Here is a 25,565-nt window from a genome sequence, read left to right as displayed (position 1 = left end):
TTTAAAAATATTTCAGCGTAATTCATTTACTGAGATGTAAACAAAGTCAATCAGAGCAGTTTATTGTGAAATAGTAAACTCTAGAGACAATTAGTGATTTTGATTTCTTTACAGTAGTGGTGATAAGAACCAGGGGTCGTGATGCTTATAAGACAAATATAGCCATTTTATTTACTGTCCAAAACAATCAGTGAACCCACACGTGTCTTCTAAGTTTTTATTTGTAATGTTGATGATAGTAAAATATAAAAATATTGGTAAATTCAATGAAATTGTATTTGGGTACAATTAGGCTTTGGGTACTGCTCTTCACATGTTTTAGGCCTCAAATCTATTGCAAAATGGGGCTCCCACGTGGTGCAACGGTCTAAGCGTCATCATCACTTCCTATCGTAAGTTTGATCCATGGTGATGCTAAAGCCATCCACAGCCAGGAGCTTAAATAAAACACTTCAGACATTTGCTTCCCATCACCACTGCTGTGAACAATTCTAAATGGAGCATTCCACATCAAGCCACTAAGTGACTTTGTGCACATATTAATGATTTAAGCAGATATTTTGTAAAAAGTGGAATTCCACTGTTGGAGCCCAAAACAAGGCTTCAGGTAATAGATAAATGCTAGTGCTAATATAATCTAATATTTAAACATGTAATTAAAATAAAACCCTAAACTGTGCTTCACCGACTGATATTACTGCAGGGTTTTTAATGATCAAAAGCCAAATACTTCCACTGTTATAAATACCAATGTTATCGCCTATTTGATATATCGGTCAGGCCCTACTACAGATGCCCAGCTGGGAGGTGGGTGCAAACCTTGGCTGCAGGTATTAATGATGGACTGATCTTCAAAGACTCCTGCTGTCTCCACTGTTAGACAGGGAGAAATGGAGAGTCAGAATGAGTGTGTCTTGCTCCTCCATGGTGTCGACTCAAAGGAAGAGGGGGTTAAGATTCAAAGGGTAAACAAACTCCTCAAACTCCAACATATGGTTAAAATGGACACTAATGCATCTAGAAAGCACACTGAAACACACACACACACACACACACACACACACACACACACACACACACACACACACACACACACACACACACACACACACACACATATGCACAAACCATCAGTCACACATTTGAACAGCAAGATGACCTAGATTAGACCAGAGGGGATTCTGGGATAGGTCACACTATTGCAGTGAAATGCTTTAATGCTTACTAATCATGTTTAGGCATTAGAATTGATTACAACGTTGATGTTTGCTTAAATGAAGGGTGGCCAGTTCTGGTATTGGAGATGTACCACCCTGTAGAGTTCAGATTCAACACAGCTGGCTCTAATATTCAGGTGCACCTGGATCAGATGTGTTGGAGTATGGGTGGAAATAAACTCTCTAACACACAGAACAGGGCTGTCCATCTTTCTTAGTCAAGTATGATTCTGGCTGCCCACTGAGTGCATTTATTTATGAGCATTCAACGCTAATTTACTAATAATGCAACACATTGTAACAACGTTAATGCATTTTTAGTTTGACCCTTCAAACCATCTGTAGTAGCACAGGCTGAAACTCAACTGCTTGTACAGCTTGTGGTTTCTTGTTACACTGGAGGCTCTCATGGGTCTTCTGTGAGCACCTGCTACAGCATAGTCTACTGAAGGTATCACTTTAAAACCATTTACAAGCTGTATTTAAACTAGAGGGCTATGTTGCTATTCAAACAAAAGTGTTTTTTTTAAAGCATACCTTCAGCACCTTCAGCAGATTATGCTGGACAGTGCTCATAAGAGACCCTCAAGAGCCTCCACTGTAACAAGAATCCACAAGCTGTATAAACAAGAGTAAGAAAAAGCAGAAAAGGTAGAAGCACTGGCTTTATATATGATACAAATATACATTATATATATATATATATATATATATATATATATACACACACATATATATATATATATATATATATATATATATATATATATATATATATATATTGCTGTTGTCTGAATGGTATTTCTAGTTTTAGATTTTCTGTTTTTGACATAATTTGAAAATGCAAGTTGGCCCTTGTTTGTGTGTAATTTTCATGAAGGATGGCCAAAAAAAAGTCTGGTTCTATTGACTCACTTTGAAAGTAATGTACGTTTTTTTTGTGCTCCTGTAAAGTTAACATTTTAGAGATATGAGCTTTTGTTCTGATAATATTTTCCGATTATATAGACTTATTGGTTGGAACATGCAGCCACCGTTGCTCTCACTGAATGTCAGTGAGGAAAAGTGGAAATGTTTGCTCTGCATTGACAAGATGAAAATTACATCACTGAATTACTGAAAGAAACATACACATTCTAAAGAAGCTTATTTTGTCAATTCGTATAGCAATAACAAAATATGTTGCTTTTTAAATGGGAAAAAAAAAACTTACATAGGGTTAGCAAATTTAGCAAATAAGACAAATACTATCCAGAGCATTTAAATACATAAATTAATATAATTAGTCAAGATTATTCACTTGACAGAGCTTATTATTATTTATTACTCATTTGCTTATTTTTATATGTTAAATATAGCTATAGTAATAACAGTAATAAAATGCATTTTTTTTTTAAAATGGCACAATAATTTTTATGGTAAATAAATGAAGCAAAATAATGTAATTAACTACAATTCTGATTTGACAAACCAAATGTATTTACTAGTTTGCTTGTTTTTAGAAATTAAATAAGGTTAAAATTCTTGGTTAAAATGTGCTTAAAAATCAGATCCTTTTGGTTGTCTAAATAAGTGCTCAGCTGGACAGAGTAATACAGTACAGTACATCATTTATGCTTTAAAAAAAGCTGACATATTTCATGTGATTACAGCTTATGGTCTTATTATTCATACATAAATTAATATGTTTATGAATTACATTGTTTAAGTCATTTTAACATTCAGGCTCTTTCCAACTGTTTTGTGACATGAATGCCCTCTGGTCAGACTTTCAATTCAAAAGTAACTGCAGAGTAACTGAGCATCACTCTGACATGGCATGAGAAGGACAAAGGCAGGTGAGATGACGTTGGGGGGCAGATGGAGGAGAAGACTGTGAGACGTGGAGACACACCTTTCTTGGAGCGTCTAGGTTTGGGCGGCGGGGCCGGACGGTGCGGAAGCTGAGCGAGTGAGCGTGTGCCTTGATGGAGGTCAACACAGGAGAACGCGGATTGAAAGCAAACCAGACAACAAGCGGGCAGCAAATGGATGAAGTGCCCAAAGAAAAGCAGGGGGAAAAAACAACAACAACAACAGATTGATGATGTTAACGAAAAAAGAAAACCTCAAACAGAAACTCCATCAACAGCAGTCAGCAAGGCAGACTACAGTGAGAAGGAAAGGGTTAAACCATCGCTGTCTGAGAGCATTCAGCTTGCTCTGAGATCAGCACTGTGGCTTTAGCAAGGAGCTCTTTCCAAGTCACAGCTGAAACGCTTGCGTGATGAAAAAAACACAGCAACATCAATTACAACATCATCAATAACACTGAAGCGTTATTTTTGGCATTTCTTTGTAAAGTACTGTGTAACATTGGGCCACTGCGAATGAAAAAAGCTTAGCAAAAGCACAAATGGGATTATGAATGTCTCTGAAATAAACAATAAACAAACCAACATTCAGCACATACAGAGGCCTTGAATCAAACAGCCACACTTCAGGGGGATGGGCCCCTCACATGGAGTTAGTTTCTAAATGCTAATTTTGGGAACAAAAGAAATCGGAATCACCATTACAAGTCTTCTTCCATTCTTTTTCAGAGGGCTCTTCCCTGGATGTCTGGCTGTCTGAGTCGCTGTCTCAGGGTCACACAGAAGTGCTACAAAGCCTAAAGGGGCATTCCGGCCTAATATTAGCATGTGATATTAGTGACGCACCGAAATGAATATTGGCTGAAGCTGATACCGAAATTAAGAACATGCTGGGCTGGAAAACCATAACGGAAAACTGAAAAAAAAAAAAAACAGTATAAATAAAAGCAATCTATATAAAATGGAGTTCTGGATTAAGTGAAATTTGGGGGGGTAGACTTTGCCTGAAACCCTTCCTCTTTCCAATCTAACACCCTACAAATTCCCATCTCTATCTTCCATTTCTTGTTACGTTTCCACAATCCCCATCAGTACGCAATCACCTTCCTGTTCCTCAGACCTACATCAGCTCTACCACAGTAGCCTCATAAATACAAGCACAAGCTGCCCAGAACTACAAGCCAAGTTCTCAGAGTTTTTCCCTCCCTCCGACAGTGCTATCGTACCACCTCCATTACACTGGCAAAATAAACATACTAAAATTATGCAGTATGTGCCACAAAATTCACTGCCCTCAATAACACAGAACAGTCAATGAATTCTGTTATTGTTTTACCTACACTTTGCCTTTTGTTCGGCAATTATAAAAGCACTTTCTATTTTATTTTCTGTGCATCTTTTTAGCATTTTATTTTTATGTTTTCCATTTTTAAGTACTTTTTTTTTAATTTTTCCTTTTTGCTCTTATCTATGCAAAGTACAATGAATTTCCTTGCGTATGAAATGTGCTATATATATATATATATATATATATATATATATATATATATATATATAAAAAGCTTTCCTTGCCCTTCACTTTCATACTGCAGTGTCGTTTGTACATTTTCTCGGCATTTTAAAAGCTGGGGCTACAGACAGTATTGGTGCACTAGCAGGAACCTTCCTCTTTGTTTCTCTTGTTTTGCTCTATACTGCACATTAAGTGGCTCTTCGTGTTTTAGAGGTGGTATCAAAACTGTAGCGGTGCAACCCTATCTAATATATATTTATCATGTTATGTGAATGCTGTAGCGCTGTATTGCATCCCTCATCCTCACCAGTTTAACAGAATTCACACTTTTGCATCTTCTTTTATTCAGCAATGTTCTCTCACTACAATACCCAGCATGCATTACGCAAATACGTCACGCAACCGAGAACCCTCTCGTGGTAATAAAAAAAAATGTTGATCGCTAGTGCAACCACTGATAGAGGTGAATAAAACAATTCAGAAAAAATTTTATTTAAACAACCCTCTCAAGTATCCACCACAAAGCAGTCGTAGCTCTTCTCAAGATACATCATCTGAGGGGGGGTCTCCTCATCTTAAACCTCTCAGTCTCAACCTAGAGACTACAATAGCACTATAGGATGCGAATGAGCAGGTTTACAACAGATGTTGTGATGGTTAATGTCTCATTTTGGCCGGAGTGCCTCTTTAAGTATGAGCTGATATCATAATTCGATGAACAGCTGCATGCAACCAATGTTTAAGTAATTTTTAAAAAGCCTAAATGTCCATTTAAAATGTAAAGAAATACTTTAAAACATAATCTAAGGATTGACCTTTTGGGATCACACTGGGGGATTTAGTAGTGGTACACAAAAATCTGCAGCTCTACTAGCTGGGGAGGAACATGCGCTAAGAAGATCGTCTATAATTTTAGAAACATGTTCTGCTATATGAAGTTTATCCTCATTAGTCATTTTTAGAAGCAGAAGAAAAAAAATCCCACTGCTGCTGAGTTATGTAACCCAGAACAGCTGTTGATTCATCTAGATTTAGTCAGTTGATCTACTGAATGATCTACTTTCTGATGAAATGAAGCAACAAATCTGCTGAGTTTGCAGTCTCACTGACTGTCACGCAATGATCATCCACTCGTTCTTTAGCTTTAAAGGAAAAAAAAAGACAAGGGAGCACGTTTTGATTGGTTGGTGCAGTATGGGGGTGGGACTTGTAGAATGACAGACAGTGAAACGCACCTATCTTCTCCATGGATGCATCAGTGGAGAGAAAACCCTGCTGCAGCAGCTGCTCCTTGGTCTCCTCGTCATCCACCTGGATTTCAGACACCATGTTACAGGGCACATAACCATGACGACCACCTGACTCGCCCCGGTAAAACCCATCTGCATCTTTATCACCGTAGACCTGCAGATAGGACCAAGAAAGTGAGAAAAAACAGGACTTTAGGGCTGCATGACGGAGATAACATACCAGCACTGTGAGTACGTTGCTAGATGCCGTCACTACAATGCATCTTGCAACATATGAAAAATCTCCCAGGGAATCAATATTGTCACATGGTAAAAAAAATAATAAAAAACAAAAAAACTCTCTTGATTGTTCAAATTTACAAGACAGTTTAAATAACCAACAACAAGAAGCAAATATCAAATATATTGAAAAAGCACACATTTACACCTATTTACTGACTATTTTTTTCTAATGTGCCTCACAACAGCTCTACATGGAAAGAGAAACATGATCTCTCACATAACAGTTTAGATAGCAACATATTTAATACATAAAAACAAAAATGAAAGGAAATAAATAGGAAGTCAAGTAAACATGTCAAATATACATTTTCTCTTGGTGCAAGTCCATTTTTCACATCTTAGCTCATGTAAAAAGACCTTTATTATTATTTTTACTGCAAAAAACTGGTCCATATACATTGAAATACTGACACAGAAAACAGAATATTAATCATGTTATATCATGTTTAGAAAGTGGTTTGTTAAGGTTCCAGCAAAGATGGCTAAACTAAGTGTGTAAATGTATTAAGCATGCAGAGGTCTGTCATATAGCTGCAAATATAAAGTGCTTTGTCTTGTATGCAGCACCAAAGTCTCTCAGCGGGCCAACTTGGCAAGACCCCCGCAGTCAGTTTTTCCACGTTATAAGAATGTATTTAAAATAACTGGCAAAATAATATACTAACGGACAAAATCACTTACATGGTTTGTAGCGTTTGGCTCAGATAATGTCAAAACATGTTAAAATCTACAAAAGAGGTCAAAACAGCAACACAATATTTGACTGAGGGCATCCTCGTCAGGTGTTGGAGCTGGGATCATGTGATTGTCAAGGTTCTTTCTCAGGATGACAGCATTTTCAAAAATATCTAACAAAGTCACTGGACATCATAACACACTTGGAGAAAAATCACTAGCTGCCAATTCTGTTGGGTCAGCTAACAGATACTAGAATCATGCTGAGTGACACGGGAGAGCGAGGGTCATCCTTGCCAGCCAGAGAGAGCGAAGCCAATTAGCCTCTCTTGGAACAGCGCCAACGCTTAGACTTTTGAGCCATTTCAGAGCCCTATTTACTGTCTGATGTGATTTTTAAAAAATATGTGCTTTCGGTAGTTGTATGTGCTATTTCAGTGTGGATAGAAGAAGAAAAAACATTGTCTTTTGTAGCCATATGAGTATGACCAAGGTCTGAGACCAGATACTACCAGCACTGGTCTCGGATGGTGATGCCACAGCGTTCCGTACCTTAATGATCTGGCCTTCCCTAAAGGGAAGCTCCTCTTCTGCAGCATCACGATTGGGCGACATTGTGGCAGGGTCATAGGGGAAGAGGGCAACGAAAACTCGCACTTCATTTTCACCAACAGGCCTTGACTCTGCAACATCTGAACACACCCACAAACAGACACAGACACAGTGTTAGGCTATCAGCTTGGACCCACATGCTGAAGCTGCATAAATGTAGACACTGCCCGCCCCTCCCCTCCATCCCCACCCCAGGCTCAAAATGGCGCAGTCCAGGCGTGTCCTTAAGTGAGGTAATCACAGTAAAACCCACTGAGCCTAAGCTTGCATGAGCCGCTTGAGAAACGTGCAATCTGCACACACTTTAACCCAGAGAGAGAGAGAGTGAGTGAGTGTGATGGCAGATGCATGCATGTGCTTCAAACATCAGAAGCACATTATATATGAATGTATCCGGACACCACCTTTCATTATTGAGCTCAGCTGTTTTAAAGGGCCCATATCACAAAAAACCTGAGCTTTCCTAATTTCCTTAATAAATAAAAGAGTTTGATGTATTATGTAAATATTGTTAAAGTTGCTAAATATATCGCTCACCCCTCCAGTCCATTTAAGGAAACTAGGCTGCAAATCCAGCTCATTCTCACTTTTTGTGATGTCATGAAAAGTAACATATCACTGCTCTTTAAACAAAACCTCATATCTCCAAAATGGTAACTTTACAGGAGAAGCAAAAAACATACACTATTTTTAATGTAAGTCCAAGGAACCAGACTTTTTTCCAAGTCATTTTGTGCCATTTCTTTTGGTCCATTCATCATGAAATATCAGTCATATCAGTCATAAGACATATCAGTCTTAAAGGCATGGTAACAGAAACAATCTGTTTATTTCTAAGAGAGGTTGGGAAACACACACGTGTAAGAAAGGACTTATGACCATATGAACTTTGAGTGGCTCTCTATAAAATCCATGTCAAACCACGGTGAATGACTTTGACGTTTCAATGATAGAATTTGGCAGAATCTTTTGGGAAAATGATGAAAACTGATGAAATTTCTTTTGTAACAGGCAGCACATTCATGCAGTATATGGTTGCCGAGTGTAATGCAGAAAAAACAACCATTTGATTTGATTCTGGTCTGCACAAACATGGACCTTTACATGCTTCTCCCTGCATGAGAGTCCATTATGACTCTACACGGCTCTTGTGACCTGTAAATCCACAGAGAGGTTTTCTGAAGGGCAGCAGGTCACCGTGGCAGCAAGGTGACAGCATCACGGAGCCTCGTGTATGCTGATCTGACCGGCTGAGGGAGTAGGGGATACGCGCTGTAAAGCGTCCAGCATGTTTGACTTAAGCTCCATCTCATTACGCAGGATCGCACCATCTGTAGCATCAAGGGTGGAGCTCCCAGAATGTTTTCACATCCCTCTGAGAGAGCAGGCCTGTGTGTGTGGCTTTTTTGCTCTATAAAGGTGTTGTGTATTTTTACTTTTAGTGTGAAGTTAAACATGTTTAAGGAAGTAAGAGAGAAGATCTAACTGCAGATGGTTTATATGGTATGTATGCAAAAAATTTGAGCCCGCTGGTCAAATGAAAGAGAACACATTCTGCACATTTCAATGCCCAATTGCTGTTTATTTACTGACTTTAACATATTGGAAAAAACATTTCCAACCCTTGCACTGGCCACATTTGGTTTTTTTCCTAGTTTGTTAAATTCAGCAGATATGCAGTAATTGTGCATTAAGAACTGTGTTTTGCTTGTAAAAACACTTCTTTAGACATTTAACTATAAAAAATAAACTATTTAAAATAAAATTGACATATGAAGTAGTTTGCTTCAAGATTTCTCCTCATTCACCCAAGCCATCGCATGAATTTGTTAAATTTCATGACCAGAACGCTTGATTTAACATGAATTACCAAGTAGACAAACCAGGTATTGGATGACTGCTACAAGGAGAGATCTGCAAATGGTTAAACAAACATACTGACAGATGTAAATTCACTTCTTCTTCGTATTCATTGTAATATTAGTATTTTAGATAAATATCTTTTTAAACCTATTTTTTAATCTATTTTTAAATTTGATGCCTGATACAGTGCTTGGCAACTTAATTGTTAAAAAGAGCCATTTTGTCCTCTCAACAAAAATCAAACCACCATTTGTTTATGTCCATTTTACCATCTTGGCTGTAAATATGTCTCAGTTTATGCTAATGCTTTAGTATAAGCCAAAAATATAAATGAAAATCCAGACTTCCTTTACTTCCTTTACAGCTATAGCTGCTTTTCTCACATCTCCGGCAGGAAACTTTTCTACAAAAGTAGAATAGTTTCTTGTAAAATGTCCCAACATTAAATTTTTTTCGAGGCTGAAATCAGCTTATCGTTTGAATTTTCCCGTTCCACCTTAAATGGTGCCTGGGGCACCAGAATGTAACCGCTGCACCATTTAAGGTGGAACGGGAAAATTCAAACAAGAAGCTGGTGAACGAGAAGCAAGACATTTTCTCGTTGCAGATTAAACATATTAGGACACCAACTGGAATGATAATAAATGCAAATAAGTCCATTTGTCTTCAAATTATCGATGTTCGTCTTATATCTTTCTCTTTGCCTCTTTGTCAGCAACTAGCGAGGCCAGATTCTTATCTGCGTTGCTATGGTGACCAGCAGTCTGCACACCAATCTTCAGGGTTAAAGAGTGAATTAGAAGTTATACATTATCAGCGTTTGTTAAAAATGTGTTAGACCTATCACTATCAGCAACTCCAGAGCCGCATGTTGCTGACCCCCTGGCCTAAAACCTCTGCACAGTACGTTTACTGCCACACCATTTAAGATGGAATGGAAAATGTGAGAAGATGGCAAATATGAAGCCAACTCCAGCATAACTGTATTTCTTTTATTCTCTTATTATAAGAGATTTGGCAGTTTTAAAAGTCATTCTTATTAAAATCTCATGCATTTGAATGAACTTGAAAGGTGTGCAGGTTATATGGATCCAGTCCATCAATCTAGCTAAGTTTCTCCTCATAGACTTTTTGGGAGACTGCTTCTTAACTGTCCACATAACTTTTTGTGGTCATTCTGCTTTATTTTGCTTGATCTGCATCTTCTTCCACCTACAGGCCCTTTTGCTGCTGCAGCAGTGGCAAGACCAGCCACATCAGAGCAGTCAAGCTACATGTTGACTGCCAAAATGGCGGCGGGGTGTTCTTAGTGATGCAATCGAAAACTATGAATTAAACAAGCACAGTACTATACGTGTGTGAGAAAAAAACTGACTACTGTATGTTTGTGAGAAAAAGAGGAAAACTGACAGAGGAAAGAAAAAAAAAAGAAAAGCTGAGCATGAGAGAGACCAATACTGTAATGATTAAGAAACACCAGAGATGATGAGTGAGAGAAAAAGAGTGTGTAAAACAGAGAGAAAGATTAGAGGGGATAGAGAGAGAGAGAGAGAGAGAGAGAGAGAGAGAGAGAGAGCTACTCAAGCGTGGTTTCATGCAGGCTAATCTGGGTTACTATTTTCATTGCTGTCACTTCCTCCTCTCTCATGACAAGCCGTTTTGGGTTAAGCCTGTGCTTAGCTTAGAAAGCTCCATCTATCCCACCCCCACCCCCCTTCTTTCTCGTTTCCCCTCTAAGTTTTAAGAAAGAGACCTCTTCGTCAGGCCACTGCCATAGTTTCTGGTTGATCAACAGACATTTTGAAAAGCTAACCTTTTTCTTTTTTTTAAGTTGCATTAACAGATGCTAGAAATGCTTAATACCTTCTCCTTTAAAGTAGGAGTTTTCTTTCTGACAACACCATCGAGAGGAGAGGTGGAGAAGGTGGAAGCTTCCTACCTTTGGGCAATCTGGTCTCTGATCGGCTTAATTTCGGGGATAGCTCTCTGGGGACACACCAGGCTGCTCCTGTGTCTGTCAGGGGAACCTCTCGACTTGCTGTTTCCTGGGATAGAAATACAGTCATTACTACATATTGGGGTGCACCATACATCAGTGGGTAAAAACGACTTATATAAATGGAAATGTTATAACCGATACAGGAATTATGGCCAATAATTTAAAGTCTTTTTTTAGCTTGTGCATGCACTGACACAGTCACTAATAGTAGGAAGTTTCCTTGTGCATGGACAGTGTAGTGGATAACATCACTGCCTAGTACAACCCTGAGAGAGCACGGTTTGATTAACTGTCCAAGAAAAAATTGCTTCTGACTGTATATGTGAAGGGTAAGACTTGCTTCTATGCTTCTAGATCAGATTATCTGCTAAATAACACACAACTCTTTTAAAAACTGTTTGATTTAGTTGTAACAGTCTTTACATCAAAATTGAATTACTGAATGACTTAAGTAAAGACACCACACCCACCATCAGTTCATAATCTTAGAGGAAGTAAGAAGGATTCTGTTGTGTAGGATAAGTATCAAAATTAAGGTTTCAGTATTAATACTGCCAATGCAAAATTACTGTAATAATACCCAGCCCTATACTGGACCTTACAAATGGACCTGATGATATAACCAAGAGGGCCTGCCCAAGACCCTGGCATTAGATATTAACATTGTTATGAGTATTATAACACAATAAAGTATTAATTGCCATTAATTCAATTACTTCAATTACTGGTTTTCATATCGGCCTAGAAATTCCATATCAGTGCATCCCCTCTGCATACTGCATACACCCAAAGACACTGCACACAAGCATACTAAGCACACACAACTGCCCACATGTACAAACTCTTGTTTAAGCACAGTTTGCTTCAAAGGCCACAAAAGCAGCACCTGAGGTTGGTCTCACTAAGAATACATACACATGCAGCCTAACACAGCAAGGATCAACAAGGATCTGGAGGGGAGGGAGCATACCTCTAGGGTAACGTGTCTATTAGGTTTAAAAGTCAAAATAAAGGCTTGCCATTTGTCAACATTCACACAAACAACCCCGAAAGCCCCTGACATTCAAGGCTTCGGGTTTTAAAGGAACTGAAGGAGGGTTCTTGTTGAGTTTCTCTGGAAGAGCAAGAGGTGCAACAAGGGTGCACTACTATGGAGTCAGCCACATATAAGGGGGCCAAGCACTGAAAAGCTCTATTTTCACAGATCTCAGAACAGTCAAAGACAGCACAGGGCACAAAGTGAATGGAGAGCTTAGCTGCAGAGCATGACTACGTGAAGAGACAAGAATCCACTGGAGGAGAAGAATGGGGAGCATCCACAGGGAGTAACAGGACAGGTGCAGGCCTAAACCTTTTGCATTCAAGTTGGAGATATGTCCTAGGCCCCACAATCGAACCATTTACACTGGTATATAGTAGAACATACAAGTGGAAAATGGCTCATTACATACAAGCTGTAAATGCAGATTAAAACTACTGTGAATAAGTGGTATGCTAGCCATGAAAGGTGCAAAAGGTTTCAGCCATTTCCATTAGGACTTGGTATTCCAGGAAGGAGCTAAACCTGCGGGATTATGCTATGTAACACACCCATGAGTGGTGGCCCGGTGGCATGATTGCAGGCAACTCCTGTTTGAGCCGTCTCGGCAGGGGCACGGGATGATATTCATGGTTGCCACCCTCGACCCACCACTCTGAGCTCATCTGCTCCACCACTACCTCTCCAGGATCAAAAGGCACCGGCTCGTCATCTGTCCCATACTCCACATCAATCTCCACAGCAGGTCCCGTGGGTGATTTTACGCGATGCACTGTCCTGCTGAGCAGGTAGGGTACCTGGTCTGTCCCAGATGGCATCGCTACTAGATCAGAGGTCATCTGACTCCGTAACATGGCCTCCCTGCGGAGTCGGTCGCTGTCCCGTTGTGTCCGATGTGGCCGCCGGACTACTACCTCCCTGCTGCAGGGTCCGGCATACAGGCTGCTATCCGAGTCCAGCTCCACCTCCTCGTCATCTTCGTAATTGATGGTGTCCACCGTGTCAGCATAGTGTACCCTGGGACGAGGCCGGACTTGCCCAGCCCCTCCATGCATTGCTGCTGGCTCTCGGACTTTGGCTTTGTGGTAAGGTTGGCGGTGCTGGTGGGAAAGGGGGTGATGGAAAGCTTCAGAGCCATGGTGGTGGCTCTCTCCTGGGACAGGCCGACACATTGACGGCCCCTGGACAGGAGGCGCCCTGGAGGAGTGTGGCTCAGATTCAGTATTGTCCTCTTCCTCGGTCACCTCAGGTATGCTGAACAGCTGCTTGTTGTGATAGGCCTGGGGGTGGAGCTTCAGGATCTTCTCCAGCACTTCCTCGTCACTGTCTGGCTCCCAAACCTCGGACTGAGGAGTGGGACCACAGCAAAACCAGGGCAAGGGGTGTGGCCATTAGACAAGGGAGGGGTGTGCAGGCAAACACGAACACAAGGACATACATGTAGGGTGAGTTGGCATTGTGAAAGGACAAAGGGAAAATATAGAGAAAAAGAGAAAAGAGGAGAAAATTAAAGCAGCAGAACAGAAAGAACATAAAGAAGAAAAAGAAGCATGACAGTAGATTACATCTCACAGTGTGAGGGTTCGTTCAGAAGCCTAAAGAAAAGGGGGCAAAGAAGAGTGGGAGATTTATGACACTAAAAGAGAATTTATGATGTATATTGTGCTCAGTATCTTCCCAGGCATATTCTTCTGAACCACAGTATGGTTTCGGCTCACCCTGCCAGCAGGTCCAGAGTTGTAATTTCTAGGTGTCACATCAGCCGTTGACTCCGAGTACAGATCCTCCTCCTCTTCCTCCAGGATGTCGGACAGGTCTGACCGGCTGCTCTCCGCAGGGTAGTCAGGAGGAGGGTCCATAAGACCTCCTGCATATATCTGCACAAAATCCAGCAAGGAACACAAACACAGAATCAGAGCCACAGTTTCACAGTTTTCAGAGACAGAGCAAAAAGGACCAACACTAGCCACACACAGTCATAAGCACACTTCGAGCATCCTAATGACATGTTTTATTAATTTTCTATGTGGAAATCTACAGGGGACAAATTTAAATAAAAGACTTTTTGTGCAAATTTAAGTGCAATTTGTATCTGTTGAAATGAACAACATCATGATTCTTCAAGACGTTTTCATGATACACAATAAGTCACAACATCTGATCAGGTGGTACAGACAAAGTGGTGCCACATTTAAAAAATCGAATTATTTGCATTTAGCAATTCATACACTGTGCTGTACTAAACACAAATCTGCTCTCTTTGTAATGAAACATGCATTTGGAATGAGTTTAGTACTGACAATGTCCACAACATGCTCTGAGAACCTTACAGCAACATACTGTGATGTAATTCATCACAATAACAATAATATTGTCATATTGTCCAGCTCTAATACACCCTTTTCACAAGAAATGGAAGTGCATAAATGCTGGGTAAAACTAGTTCCGCTATTGCTTAACGGACATTTACTACCCTCAGACATAAAGGCGTTCATATCACTTCAGCTCACCACTGAAAGGTGTGTCACTTGCAGTTTCTGAGGGAGAAAATGAACCGTTCCTCTGAAAGCGGCAGTAGCAGCAGCTTGCACAAACTGCATTTAGTGTAATGTTAGTCAGCAGCAGTGACACAGTGACGCTGCTGACACAGAGGCTCTTCTACCCCATATGACAAGGTTTATCCCTTTGTTAATTGCACAAACCCATTTTGCTCTGCTCATGGTCAGCAGACAAACCACTGAAACTGAGATAAGGCTGTTTTTGCTTCAAGCTTGAACACTCAAGTAAGCTGCACACACTGTACTGTTATTTTTATTGCTTTAGCGGAATTAGTGTTACCCTGCAACGAGTACTTCCAGCAGAAAAAATGGGCTCATTGGAAATCAATAAAACATATAAACATTTTATTTTACTTTTCTCCCCCAAATATGTTAAATTCTGCAAGCAAACGATACCTGTGCATTAAATGTGCAGATGTGTGTTCTCCGTAAAGAATGCCATAGACAATCAACTAGCATAGAACCAGGAGTGCCCAAACTTTTAATTATGACTGTATAAGCGTAAATAGCACTGGACAAAAGTCAGTGACCACCCTTTTACTGATTGCACTTGCAATCAAATGGCTATTATTTATTTTTCAGCACAGCATAAAGGTAGAAAATTTATTTTTAACAGAAAAATAAACAGACGCCTCAACAACTAAATATAATCATAATAATAATAGAACATTTTCAGTGTTTAGTGTGTCTACTCTTCCCCTTTATTACTGCTTCCATTCTTTTCAGGGGACTTGCTTTCAGGCTTTCAAAGAAATCTGCAGTAATATTTTCCACACCTCCTAAGTTCAGTCCTAAAAGTTGGTTGCATTTTCTGTAATCCCAATAAGGAATTTAGACTCATCAGCCCACAGAACCTCACTCCACATCTCAGATCTCTATTTTCCTTTCACAGACTTGACAGCTGACTTTTAGACCTGCTTCTGTTTTGGCACAGTAGTGGGGTGGACAGGAACACCTTATACTTAATGGCTGTTTTGACTGGAAGTTATACAAAAGGGTGGTCGGCACAGCACTATACACATGACATAACTTGTATGTTTGAGGTGGACGAGTCAATATGTTTGGCATGCAAGTTTAAATTTAGGTAACTGATTTATTCATGTGTTCTTTATATGTTTTCTGACTCATCAGACATAACATTTAAGAAAGGGGCCATCACATGCTTATGCCCATGCGCACTGTATACTAAGCTATATCATGGTACACTGCACTCCATCTACAGGGACGGCACAATTTGACTGATAAATTAAGCCGAATCAAATTCTGATCCTTTGTCCCAGCTCTTTTAACTACTGCGTGATATTTCTGTCACCGTCATTGATATGACAAACAAATATTATCTACAACCACCCAGAGTGAGGATCTTTTTAAAATCTACAGTGTGGAGCTATGGCTCTTTAACACATCTTTAACACGGTTAAACTAAGTGCAGGTAAAGTGAATTTACACAATAAGAAGAGGAGCGGTGCCTTTGAACCTGAGAAAAATTAATACATTGCATTTTAGACAAACTACAAATTTGAATCTAATTTACCTAATGCACCATAAACACTGTATTTAAAGGGAAAAAACAATCCAAAAAAAACTGAACACATCAGTTCACAGTGTGTTACAATATATGAAGTGATTTTAATACATCACTGTAAAGTAATTAGCATAGTCCAGCATATTTTAGCGTGTTTGGCTGTATTGCTTACAAAAATGTCGGAATGAGACTACGATTCAGTATCCAGGGTAAGGAACTTTCTTCTTCTTCTTTCGGCTGCTCCCTTTAGGGGTCGCCACAGCGGATCATCTGCCTCCACCTTGCCCTATCCACTGCCTCCTCTACTTTGACATCCCTAATTTGCAGATACCTAAAGCTTTACTGCCCTGACCAGCAAACTGACCTTTATTCTGGGCTGAGGCTCAGGCCGCAGGAACTCATCAATGGACACCAGCCGGGCGTTCTCTCTGTCGTCTTCTGGCTCAGACTCCAGCGGGGAGGGGATGGGTGGCCGCAGTGGGTGTGTGTCGGGCACGTTGAGCGGATCCGTTCCTGTGGCGGTGACCTTGGGCACGCTAGGAGCAGGCGGAGGTGTGTGGAGCTTGGCACGGGGGTCCTCCAAGAAATCAGAGATGGAGGCGACGGGACGAAGGGACTTCGGGCTGTCTGTGTCTCTGCTGGGCTCCGGCATTGCTGCGGGGACCACACTAGGCTGCGCAGAGGCTGGAGCTGCTGTTGCCATGGGAACAGCCGTGACAACGGGCACTGGGACTGGTACAGGAGTGGGCACAACCACAGGTAGCGACACATTCACCTGCTGACAGAGAGAACCCATGGAAAAGTTCTAAGCAACGGAAACAAGGTTAAAAAGAGCATAGGACAAGCTCAGGAACATGGAAGCGCTCTACTAAAATAATGTTTCAAAGAGAAGTTTTAAACTGTGTCCTGGAGCTTTAACCCTTTAGACTTCAACCTTTCAAAGCTTAGAGCTGTTATTTTGGTATACTTTAATTATTATGCCTCAATCACAAAATTAAAGTAATTAAATGCAAATAATGTCATTATTTTGTGCAGTTTGTCATGATTAATCATGATGAATTCATATTTGCTCAAATTTTGCTCCATTTAAAAAGGAGAAGCAGTGTATCTCCTTAGAGCTGGAAAAGTGCGAAAAGGCTTTCACTAGAATGTATTAACTTTAGTAATTCAATGGCATTATTCACTGTGTGAGAGCACAGTTCACATAATGATTTCTATACAGTGACTTCCACAGAGAGGTATAACAGTGTTGCTTTACCCTGTTATTGAACCAAATGGCAACAATCACAGATTCTTTCAAAGCAAAATACAGTGCTTGAGCAGCTGGGCTTCAGTCTGCACTACTACAGATGCTTTGAAACAGGGAAAACGCATTAACAAAAACTACTGATGTTAATCATTTATTATGTTAGCACGCTGTTAATGTGTTAATTTTGACAGCCCAAGTAATTACAAACTTGTATAATTGCATTTAATTATGAGACGAATTTCATTTACATTTCATTTAAATACTGTATCATTTATATCATCTTTGCACTTTGAATATTTTTTCTTTTCTCTTTCTGTTTTGATATAAAATGCCAAAAAAGGCTGTATGCACAACAAAAAATTGTTTTCAAATTTAAATCATAATAAAATATCTCCTCTTTTACCTACAAACATAAATGCGATATGGACTGAAAATCTTAAACCCAGTTTCTCTGTGTTTCTATGAGATAAGGTCATATAAGGGGGTAACTGTTAAGGGTTCATTCCAATTCTGACACCTTGCCTGAATATTCAATACTTCAGGAAAACCTGAAGACTATGCTCCAAAGTGAAGGTCAGGTCACCAAGCTGTCTCCTGCATATTTACCTTTCTGTTGGACTGAGTTCAAACTCAAAACCTAAATAAGTCAACCAATTAGTTGGATCTGGTGTGCCAGATTAGGCTTGGAACACTCTGTGGAAAAGTAGGACAATAGCTGACTACTCAAGAGCCTTCAAACAGCAGCAGGGCTACTAGTAGAGATTCAACATACAAGCCAGTTGGCGTCCAGGTTACAGCACTTCACACTCACTGGTGGATTAGACTTGGCAACAGGTAGTGGCCGTGCTTCCTGCGCAGCCATGGCAACTGTCAGGGGGGCAACTGCAGTGGGGTTTGCCCACGCCTCAACTATGGAGGGAGCGGGCAGGGGGGCATTATTGGTGGTGGCTTTGGCCATGTTGGAGTAGACCCCCCTGACAGGGCCTGGGGGTTGTGCGTCTTGGACAGGGCTGAGTGGCATTGTGGGTGTTTTGGCAGCAGACAGAGACGTGGCACAGACAGCGGGCTCCATAGTGGTGGCACCGGCGGTGAGGACACTGGCGTGGGCTGGCACAGGCTGGCGCTGAGGCAAAGAGGCGCCAGTCATGATGGCAGGCAGCTTGGCGGGCACGTTAACAGGTGCAGAGTCGGCGGACTCGCCGTGAGGCGACATGGTGCGCACGGTAATCTCATGAGCCGCCTGAAGCGTCTGGATCTGAGAGGGACCAATCAGAGCGCTGCCTGCCGTGGGGGAGGACACCTCCAGCACCTGGAGAGAGAGACATAAAGAGGCATAAATTTGTAATTTTTATAAAAGGCTCTTGAAGAAAAAAAAAGACTGTGATGAACTTTAAGGTGTACTGCCATCGCCACAGTAGTAGTGCTGTGTGACACAAAAGCCCCATCATTAATACCACTTTTGGTCTAAAATGAGCTTCTCTCTGCTGAAATTGTTCTATTTTCTACTTCTTAGAAGAGCTAGTTTACCCTGTGTTGAGAAAGTCATTGCTTATAGACTAATAAGCTAAAGACTAATAAAATCTTTCGCGAAGAAATAAGGATTGTGTGTATTAGTGACGGCGATACCGATGCCTGGTCCCAGGTGAGTAATGATTTGAATACAGATCAAAAATATTTTAAAAATGAACATCTGAAACTGTTCCACAGATAGTTTGTCTCTTCTGAACATCTTTCATTTTCAGGGATCAAAACTACACCTCTGAGTGCATCCAATCAGAATAAACTGGGTGGAGCTTTATTTGTCACTCATAAATCCCAGATTTGAGCTGATTTCATTCTGTTATAAAAGTTAAAACTAAAATTTAAATAAATTAATAGATAAATCACCTTCTTCTTGTCAGCATAGATGGTGTAGCCAGTGACTCTGACCCCATTGGAGGTTCCAGCAGCGTCAATGGTGACGGGCAGCCAGCTGATCTGAGCGATCCCTGGAGATGGGCCATGCTCCAGCTGCACATCCAGAGGAGCGTCAGGGGGACCTGCGGTCAAACAGCTGGGGTTTAAAAACTGGTGGTGTTCTGAATTTGCCATTTTCCCCAAAATGAGAATTTACAAGGGAAGCTGATTTGCTCACATGGCTTAGTAATTGTCATTTTAAGTCCATTTGGAAGTCAATGGGCTAAGCAATTTTAAGTGTCATGAATAAGAACACGCACAATATTAATGTTAGCACTTTGTTTACACCATTAATACATGATACTATGGTTTTCATTCTGTTTCCTTATGCCAAATGTTTTGTAGGGCTGTCAGAACACAATATTACTAGAATGTGGTTAAAAACTGGGTGAAAACATGTGAAATCACTGAATCAATCTCAGATTTGCCTTACATCTTCAAGAAATCATGGCACTCTGCTCAAAAGATAGTGTGCAGAATTTTAGGCTTGTATCTTTTTTCAGAAGTATCAGGAGGACAATTTTTACTTTTCTGCAGAAAAAAATATTATTTTTTTTACCTATTCATGTTAGATCCATTATTTTTTAGAAGATGTAAATAATGTTCTTTCTAGCTTAACAGCAGTTTCAGTCAACTCACCAATACAACCAACCATAGATTTGTTATTATACATATGCATTCTTATATTTTTGTGATGGTTAGGGTTGGGGATAATAATGTTATTCATAGCATGTATTATCATCTAGCATTAGCTTTATAAATATCTAATCATAATTTTAGCGATCCAACTACATATGTAAAATCTTAATACATAAAATCCATGAAAATGACCAGCAATGGGCATAATCTGTCATGAAAACTCATATAACATGTGGCATGACATGTTTATGCCAATGTTATGTACCAGGTCCAAGTAAAGTGTTACTGAAAATGCAATTAATACTAATAATTATGTACATGGCACTAAACAAGACCAGGCTAAAAAGCCACCACTTCTTTTCATTCACTACTGCCACGTTTGCATTTTTCGGGTGAAAATGGTCCCATGGTCCCACCACCCTTCCCCATTTCTCACCTGCAGTGAGAGTGGTGAAGGAGGTGATGGCGGTCTTGCGCTCACGCTGCTCCAGAGGCAGCTCCCAAGGCGTGCGGTGCGGCCGCGCCTCCACTTTGACGCGATAGTGCAGGCTGGGCGAGAGGTTACTGAGGCACAGCGAGTAGCAGCCGGCCTTGACCAATTCGCACTCCTCGTCGTTCAGCGAGACAATGTGCACATAGTTGCTGTTGCTGGGCAGCCAGCTCAGGCAGGCTGAGGTGGCCGTCACGCGCTCCACCCTCAGCTGAGTGGGTGCCACGCATACATCCCGGCCCACCAGCATCGAGCATCGCAGCTGGTCTGAACCACCACGCTCTGTCAGGCTCTGAATGGCCACACGGTAAGCCTTCTGGCTCAGGTCCAGCCGCTCCAGGACCGCCTTGGTTTGAGCCCCAAAGGGGACGTTGAGTCTCAGCTCCTGGTCCACGTAGACATTGTAGCTCCACACAGCGCCCCAGCCGGCCGGCACCAGTGGTGGCTCCCAGCCAATGATGGCGCTCTTGGCCAGTTGCTTGATCAGTGTGATTTTGCGTGGGTAAGGCACAGTGTCGGCCCCCACCTCCTCCAGATCCAGGTCTAGACCATTGGTGAGGGGGGCAGGGGGAAGTAAGGGGGCAATGGAGTTGGCCTTTGCGTTGTCAGTAGTGACGGCGGGGGCCGAGGCAGATGCTTCCGACCTCTCGGAGGCACTGTGGGCGAAGCGCAAGTGGTGCTGGTGCAGCCTCTCGCTGCCACTGTGGAAGCTGCTCTCCTGGAAGGAGTTGTGCGAGAGGTCGCCGGCTTCGTGCAGGTGGGCGCTCATGACATCGTCATCTGAGACACGCTCCACGAAGTTGGACGGGACCAAACCTCGACGTCCATCCATCAACTCGCCTTTAGAAGGCAGCAGAGAGATAACAAATTAGCCATGAGCAAGGTATACATTTCTTACAGCAAAAATGAAGAGTGAGTTAACCCTTGTTTATCAATCTTAAGACTTGTTTTTAATTACTATGATTAATCAGCTACTACTATGAAGTTAGCAAAGGTAGGATCTAGAGAGGGCCCACATCTGCACATAAGAAATAGAAGTTAATAAGTTAAATAATAAGTTAAAATCACCTTCATAGAAGCCATCGTCATCCATGTCCCCATAGACGTAGATGTATTCTCCAGCAGTGAGGGGCAGCTCCACCTCTGGATTATCATTTGGACCCTCGTATGGGTTATAGCTGCAGGAGAAGGTACTTTGTGAGAATGAATTATCCAAATTCCACAGTTGAGATCAATACCATTTCAATAGCACCAGTCAAAAACATACAACCCCAATTCCAATGAAGTTCTGACGTTATGTAAAACATAAATAAAAACAGAATACAATGATTTGCAAATCCTTTTCAACCTATATTCAATTGAATACACTACAAAGACAAGATATTTGATGTTCAAATGGATAAACTTTATTGTTTTTTGCAAATATTCACTCATTTTGAATTTGATGTCTGCAAAACGTTCCAAAGAATTTGGGACAGGGGCGTGTTTACCACTGTGTTACATCACCTTTCCTTTTAACAACACTCTATACACTTTTGGGAACTGAGGACACACATTGTTGGAGCTTTGTAGGTGGAATTCTTTCCCATTCTTGCTTGATGTACAACTTCAGCTGCTCAACAGTCCGGGGTCTCCATCGTTGTATTCTGCGCTTCGTTGTATGAAGCCACGCTGTTGTAACACGTGCAGAATGTGGCTTGGCATGTCTTGCTGAAATAAGCAGGACGTCCCTGAAAAAGACGTTGCATGGATAGCAGTATATGTTGCTCCAAAACCTGTATGTACCTTTCAGCATTAATGGTGCCTTCACAGATGTGCAAGTTACCCATGCCATGGGCACTAACACACCCCCACACCATCAGAGATGCTGGCTTTTGAACTTTGTGCTGATAACAATCCGGACAGTCCTTTTCCTCTTTGGCCTGGAGGACACAATGTCCATGATTTCCAAAAACAATTTGAAATGTGGACTCGTCAGACCACAGGACACTTTTCCACTTTGCGTTAGTCCATCTCAGATGAGCTCAGGCCCAGAGAAGCCGGCGGCGTTTCTGGATGTTGTTGATATATGGCTTTCGCTTTGCAGGGCAGAGTTTTAACTTGCACTTGTAGATGGAGCAACGAACTGTGTTAACTGACAGTGGTTTTCTGAAGTGTTCCTGAGCCCATGTTTGTTGCCCCTGTCCCAACTTGAGTGAATATTTGCAAAAAATAATAGTTTATCCATTTGAACATTAAATATCTTGTCTTTGTAGTGTATTCAATTGAATATAGGTTGAAAAGGATTTGCAAATCTTGTATTCTGTTTTTATTTGTTTTACACAACGTCCCAACTTCATTGGAATTGGGGTTGTAGCTTAAATGATTAAGGCTTTCCAGTAATTCTTTATTTTAGGCCTGCGTCTTCATGACTACTTAATTATTAGCAAGCAATTTATAATGCCCTAGTAAAGAGAAACATGCTGCTTGTAAGCTTGTTGACTAATTAATTCAATCACTTGTTAAGAAGTAGACCCTAATGTGTTACAGACATATTCCCTGTCTAGTTCCAACACAATGACACTGTTCTAAAGAGATGCCTGAACGGTACATGCAGGTTGTAGGTTTGCAGAGAGATGCGTACCTGTAACGGGCAATGAAGACCTGGAGTTTAGCAGCTCCTCGGCTTACTGGTACTGGTGCGGGAGACACATCAATGTCTAGTTCTTCCACCTCACTGGCAGTGTCCACCTAACATACACATACACAGTGAGGAATAATATGCTTCTCTATGTCAAAATCTTGTTTCTCAAATACACACAATATCAAAACAATACACTATAGGACTGTGTTACTTTGGGTGAAAAATAGTATTGATACACTTGCAATACTAAAGTGTACCTTTTTATTTTGTTTTGTAATTACTGACATTTCATCTGTGTATTAATTGGTAGACTGGCCACTGGTAGATTAACATGATACCAACATCCTTTGTTTTCCTTTCCGCTTACTGATGAGTTCAGGGATTCTTCTGTGCTAATTTAGAAATTTTGAAATCATTTAGAAAATCTGCAAAGCATTTTGACCAGAGGCCCCCAAACCTTTCCATATGACTGTACACATCATAAGCCCAGGCCCCTCCCATTTTACTGCTAATATGATGCACTCAGATGCCTAGTTTTGATCGATGACAGCTGATCATAGTAGAGATTTAAAAAAAATTCCATATACACTTAGATTAATAATATTTCCCCACCACACACAAACAGCAGTATCAGAGAGGAAATTATCTGAATATATCTGTACTCACAGCATGGGTCAAAAAGGAACTATGCATATTTATAGCTCTTGAAAAAAAAACCCTTTCATGGATAATCACTTACAACTACTACAACCCTTTATAATCCAGTACAGCATAGGATTATCTCCTACAGTTTTAACATGACATCCAGGTAAATGTTACACACTTATCTAGGAACAGCCGCTCAAGCCTAAATCCAAACAACATGCATGCACAAAATCTACCTACTCATATGTGTCTATATACAAACTCTATGCCTCTTTTATGGTTAAAATTTTAATTAAAACAATTTGCAACTAGAAAATGCCACAATATCACTGGTTTGCAGCAATTGACTCTTACTCTAACACATTATTTCGGAAAGTCTACAGACTCTGTTGATAATAGTTTCTTACAATAATCAGCTATTAATTCTTTCCACAGTCCTAATTAGGCATATCACAATCCAAACCAATGAATGAGGTATCAACTATATAGGTGCCATAGAGGAAGCTTTCAATATATGGTTCTTTGGAGAACCGATTTTGTAAATGAAATGTGGAAGTGTAACCTTTACTGAAAGAACCCACATAATGTAAACGTTCGAGGAAGAATCTTTAGTAAATTACATTACATGAACTCACACCATGTGAAGGGTCTTTAAACATTTAACAGGTTATTCACACTCATAGATCCCAAAAATGAATCTCCTATGGCATCGCTTTCCCCTTTGTGGCACCTGCTTTTATGAGTGTAGTCAGTCTTTACAAAGTAATAAGCAGTGCCAATGTCTGCTGTGTGAAACTAAAAACTTATATGCTATAGCACTGATTAATCTGCAGTTTATATGATGTTATATGGGTTAAATTTAAGTTTATCTCAGTAAAATAGGAGCATGTGCCTATTACGCTTTGACTTTGACTGTGAGCAGCTACTAGCAGCATGCAGAAAATGGCATTTTCACTCACAAGTCATAACAGGGGTAAAAACAAAAGCCTTATGGAAAATGTTCTGGCATTAGCACTAAAAGCGCATTCAAAAGAGAAAGTGCAGAATACTTTGCAAATTAAATCATGAAGTATTCACAATGACTATTGTCTCACCTCGTGTGTGGGGCTGGCCTTGCGTGGGCTGGCCGGGCGTGAGCCAAGTGCTGATTTGGGGGAGAGGTGGGTGGTCTCAGATTTGGGTGGCGAGGGGCTGGATGTGGAGGTGGACTTCAGGCTGAGGCTGGGCAGCTCACGGTGCTTTATGGCTGGGGAGCGCTCGGGCCGGGACAGACCTGCCGCATGAGGGGTGGAGCCGGCCCGAAGGACAGCAGCAACATCTGACCCCCAGCAGAATGAAAAGAGAGGAGGAAGACAGAGAGAGAGAGAGAGAGAGAGAGAGAGAGAGAGAGACAGACAGCGAGAGAAATAGGGAGATGAGCAGAAGAAAGAAAGACGAAAAGAAGGGAAAACAAAAGAGGATACAGTGTTGAGCACAGCACATGCCACAGAGTCATCATGGCCAGATACACTCACATGCATTTGTGAGAATACTGACAAATGACAACAAAAAATAGTGTTAGTGCAAGTGTGACATAA

General features: G+C 40.9%; 1 protein-coding gene across 4 annotated transcripts in view; it reads right to left on the bottom strand.

Moving 5' to 3' along the window:
- LOC108437656 (peripheral-type benzodiazepine receptor-associated protein 1) overlaps positions 1-25,565 on the bottom strand; it is a 165,408-nt gene that overhangs the window by 8,370 nt on the left and 131,473 nt on the right. For all 4 annotated transcript variants that reach the window (XM_017714887.2, XM_037533376.1, XM_037533378.1 and 1 more), the window contains 14 exons: positions 25,083-25,306; positions 23,344-23,450; positions 21,789-21,898; positions 20,667-21,560; positions 19,523-19,674; positions 18,447-18,944; positions 16,751-17,164; positions 14,022-14,180; positions 12,855-13,649; positions 11,205-11,310; positions 7,343-7,482; positions 5,819-5,987; positions 3,112-3,180; positions 820-873 (listed from right to left, as the gene is read on the bottom strand). In XM_017714887.2, coding sequence (XP_017570376.2) covers positions 820-873; positions 3,112-3,180; positions 5,819-5,987; positions 7,343-7,482; positions 11,205-11,310; positions 12,855-13,649; positions 14,022-14,180; positions 16,751-17,164; positions 18,447-18,944; positions 19,523-19,674; positions 20,667-21,560; positions 21,789-21,898; positions 23,344-23,450; positions 25,083-25,306 — 3,891 coding nt within the window. The remainder of the gene's footprint in view (positions 1-819; positions 874-3,111; positions 3,181-5,818; positions 5,988-7,342; positions 7,483-11,204; positions 11,311-12,854; positions 13,650-14,021; positions 14,181-16,750; positions 17,165-18,446; positions 18,945-19,522; positions 19,675-20,666; positions 21,561-21,788; positions 21,899-23,343; positions 23,451-25,082; positions 25,307-25,565) is intronic.

This window comes from Pygocentrus nattereri, chromosome 23 (genome assembly GCF_015220715.1).
Source record: "Pygocentrus nattereri isolate fPygNat1 chromosome 23, fPygNat1.pri, whole genome shotgun sequence".
Classification (NCBI taxonomy): Eukaryota; Metazoa; Chordata; class Actinopteri; order Characiformes; family Serrasalmidae; genus Pygocentrus; species Pygocentrus nattereri.
This window is presented reverse-complemented; position numbering and strand designations above follow the sequence as displayed.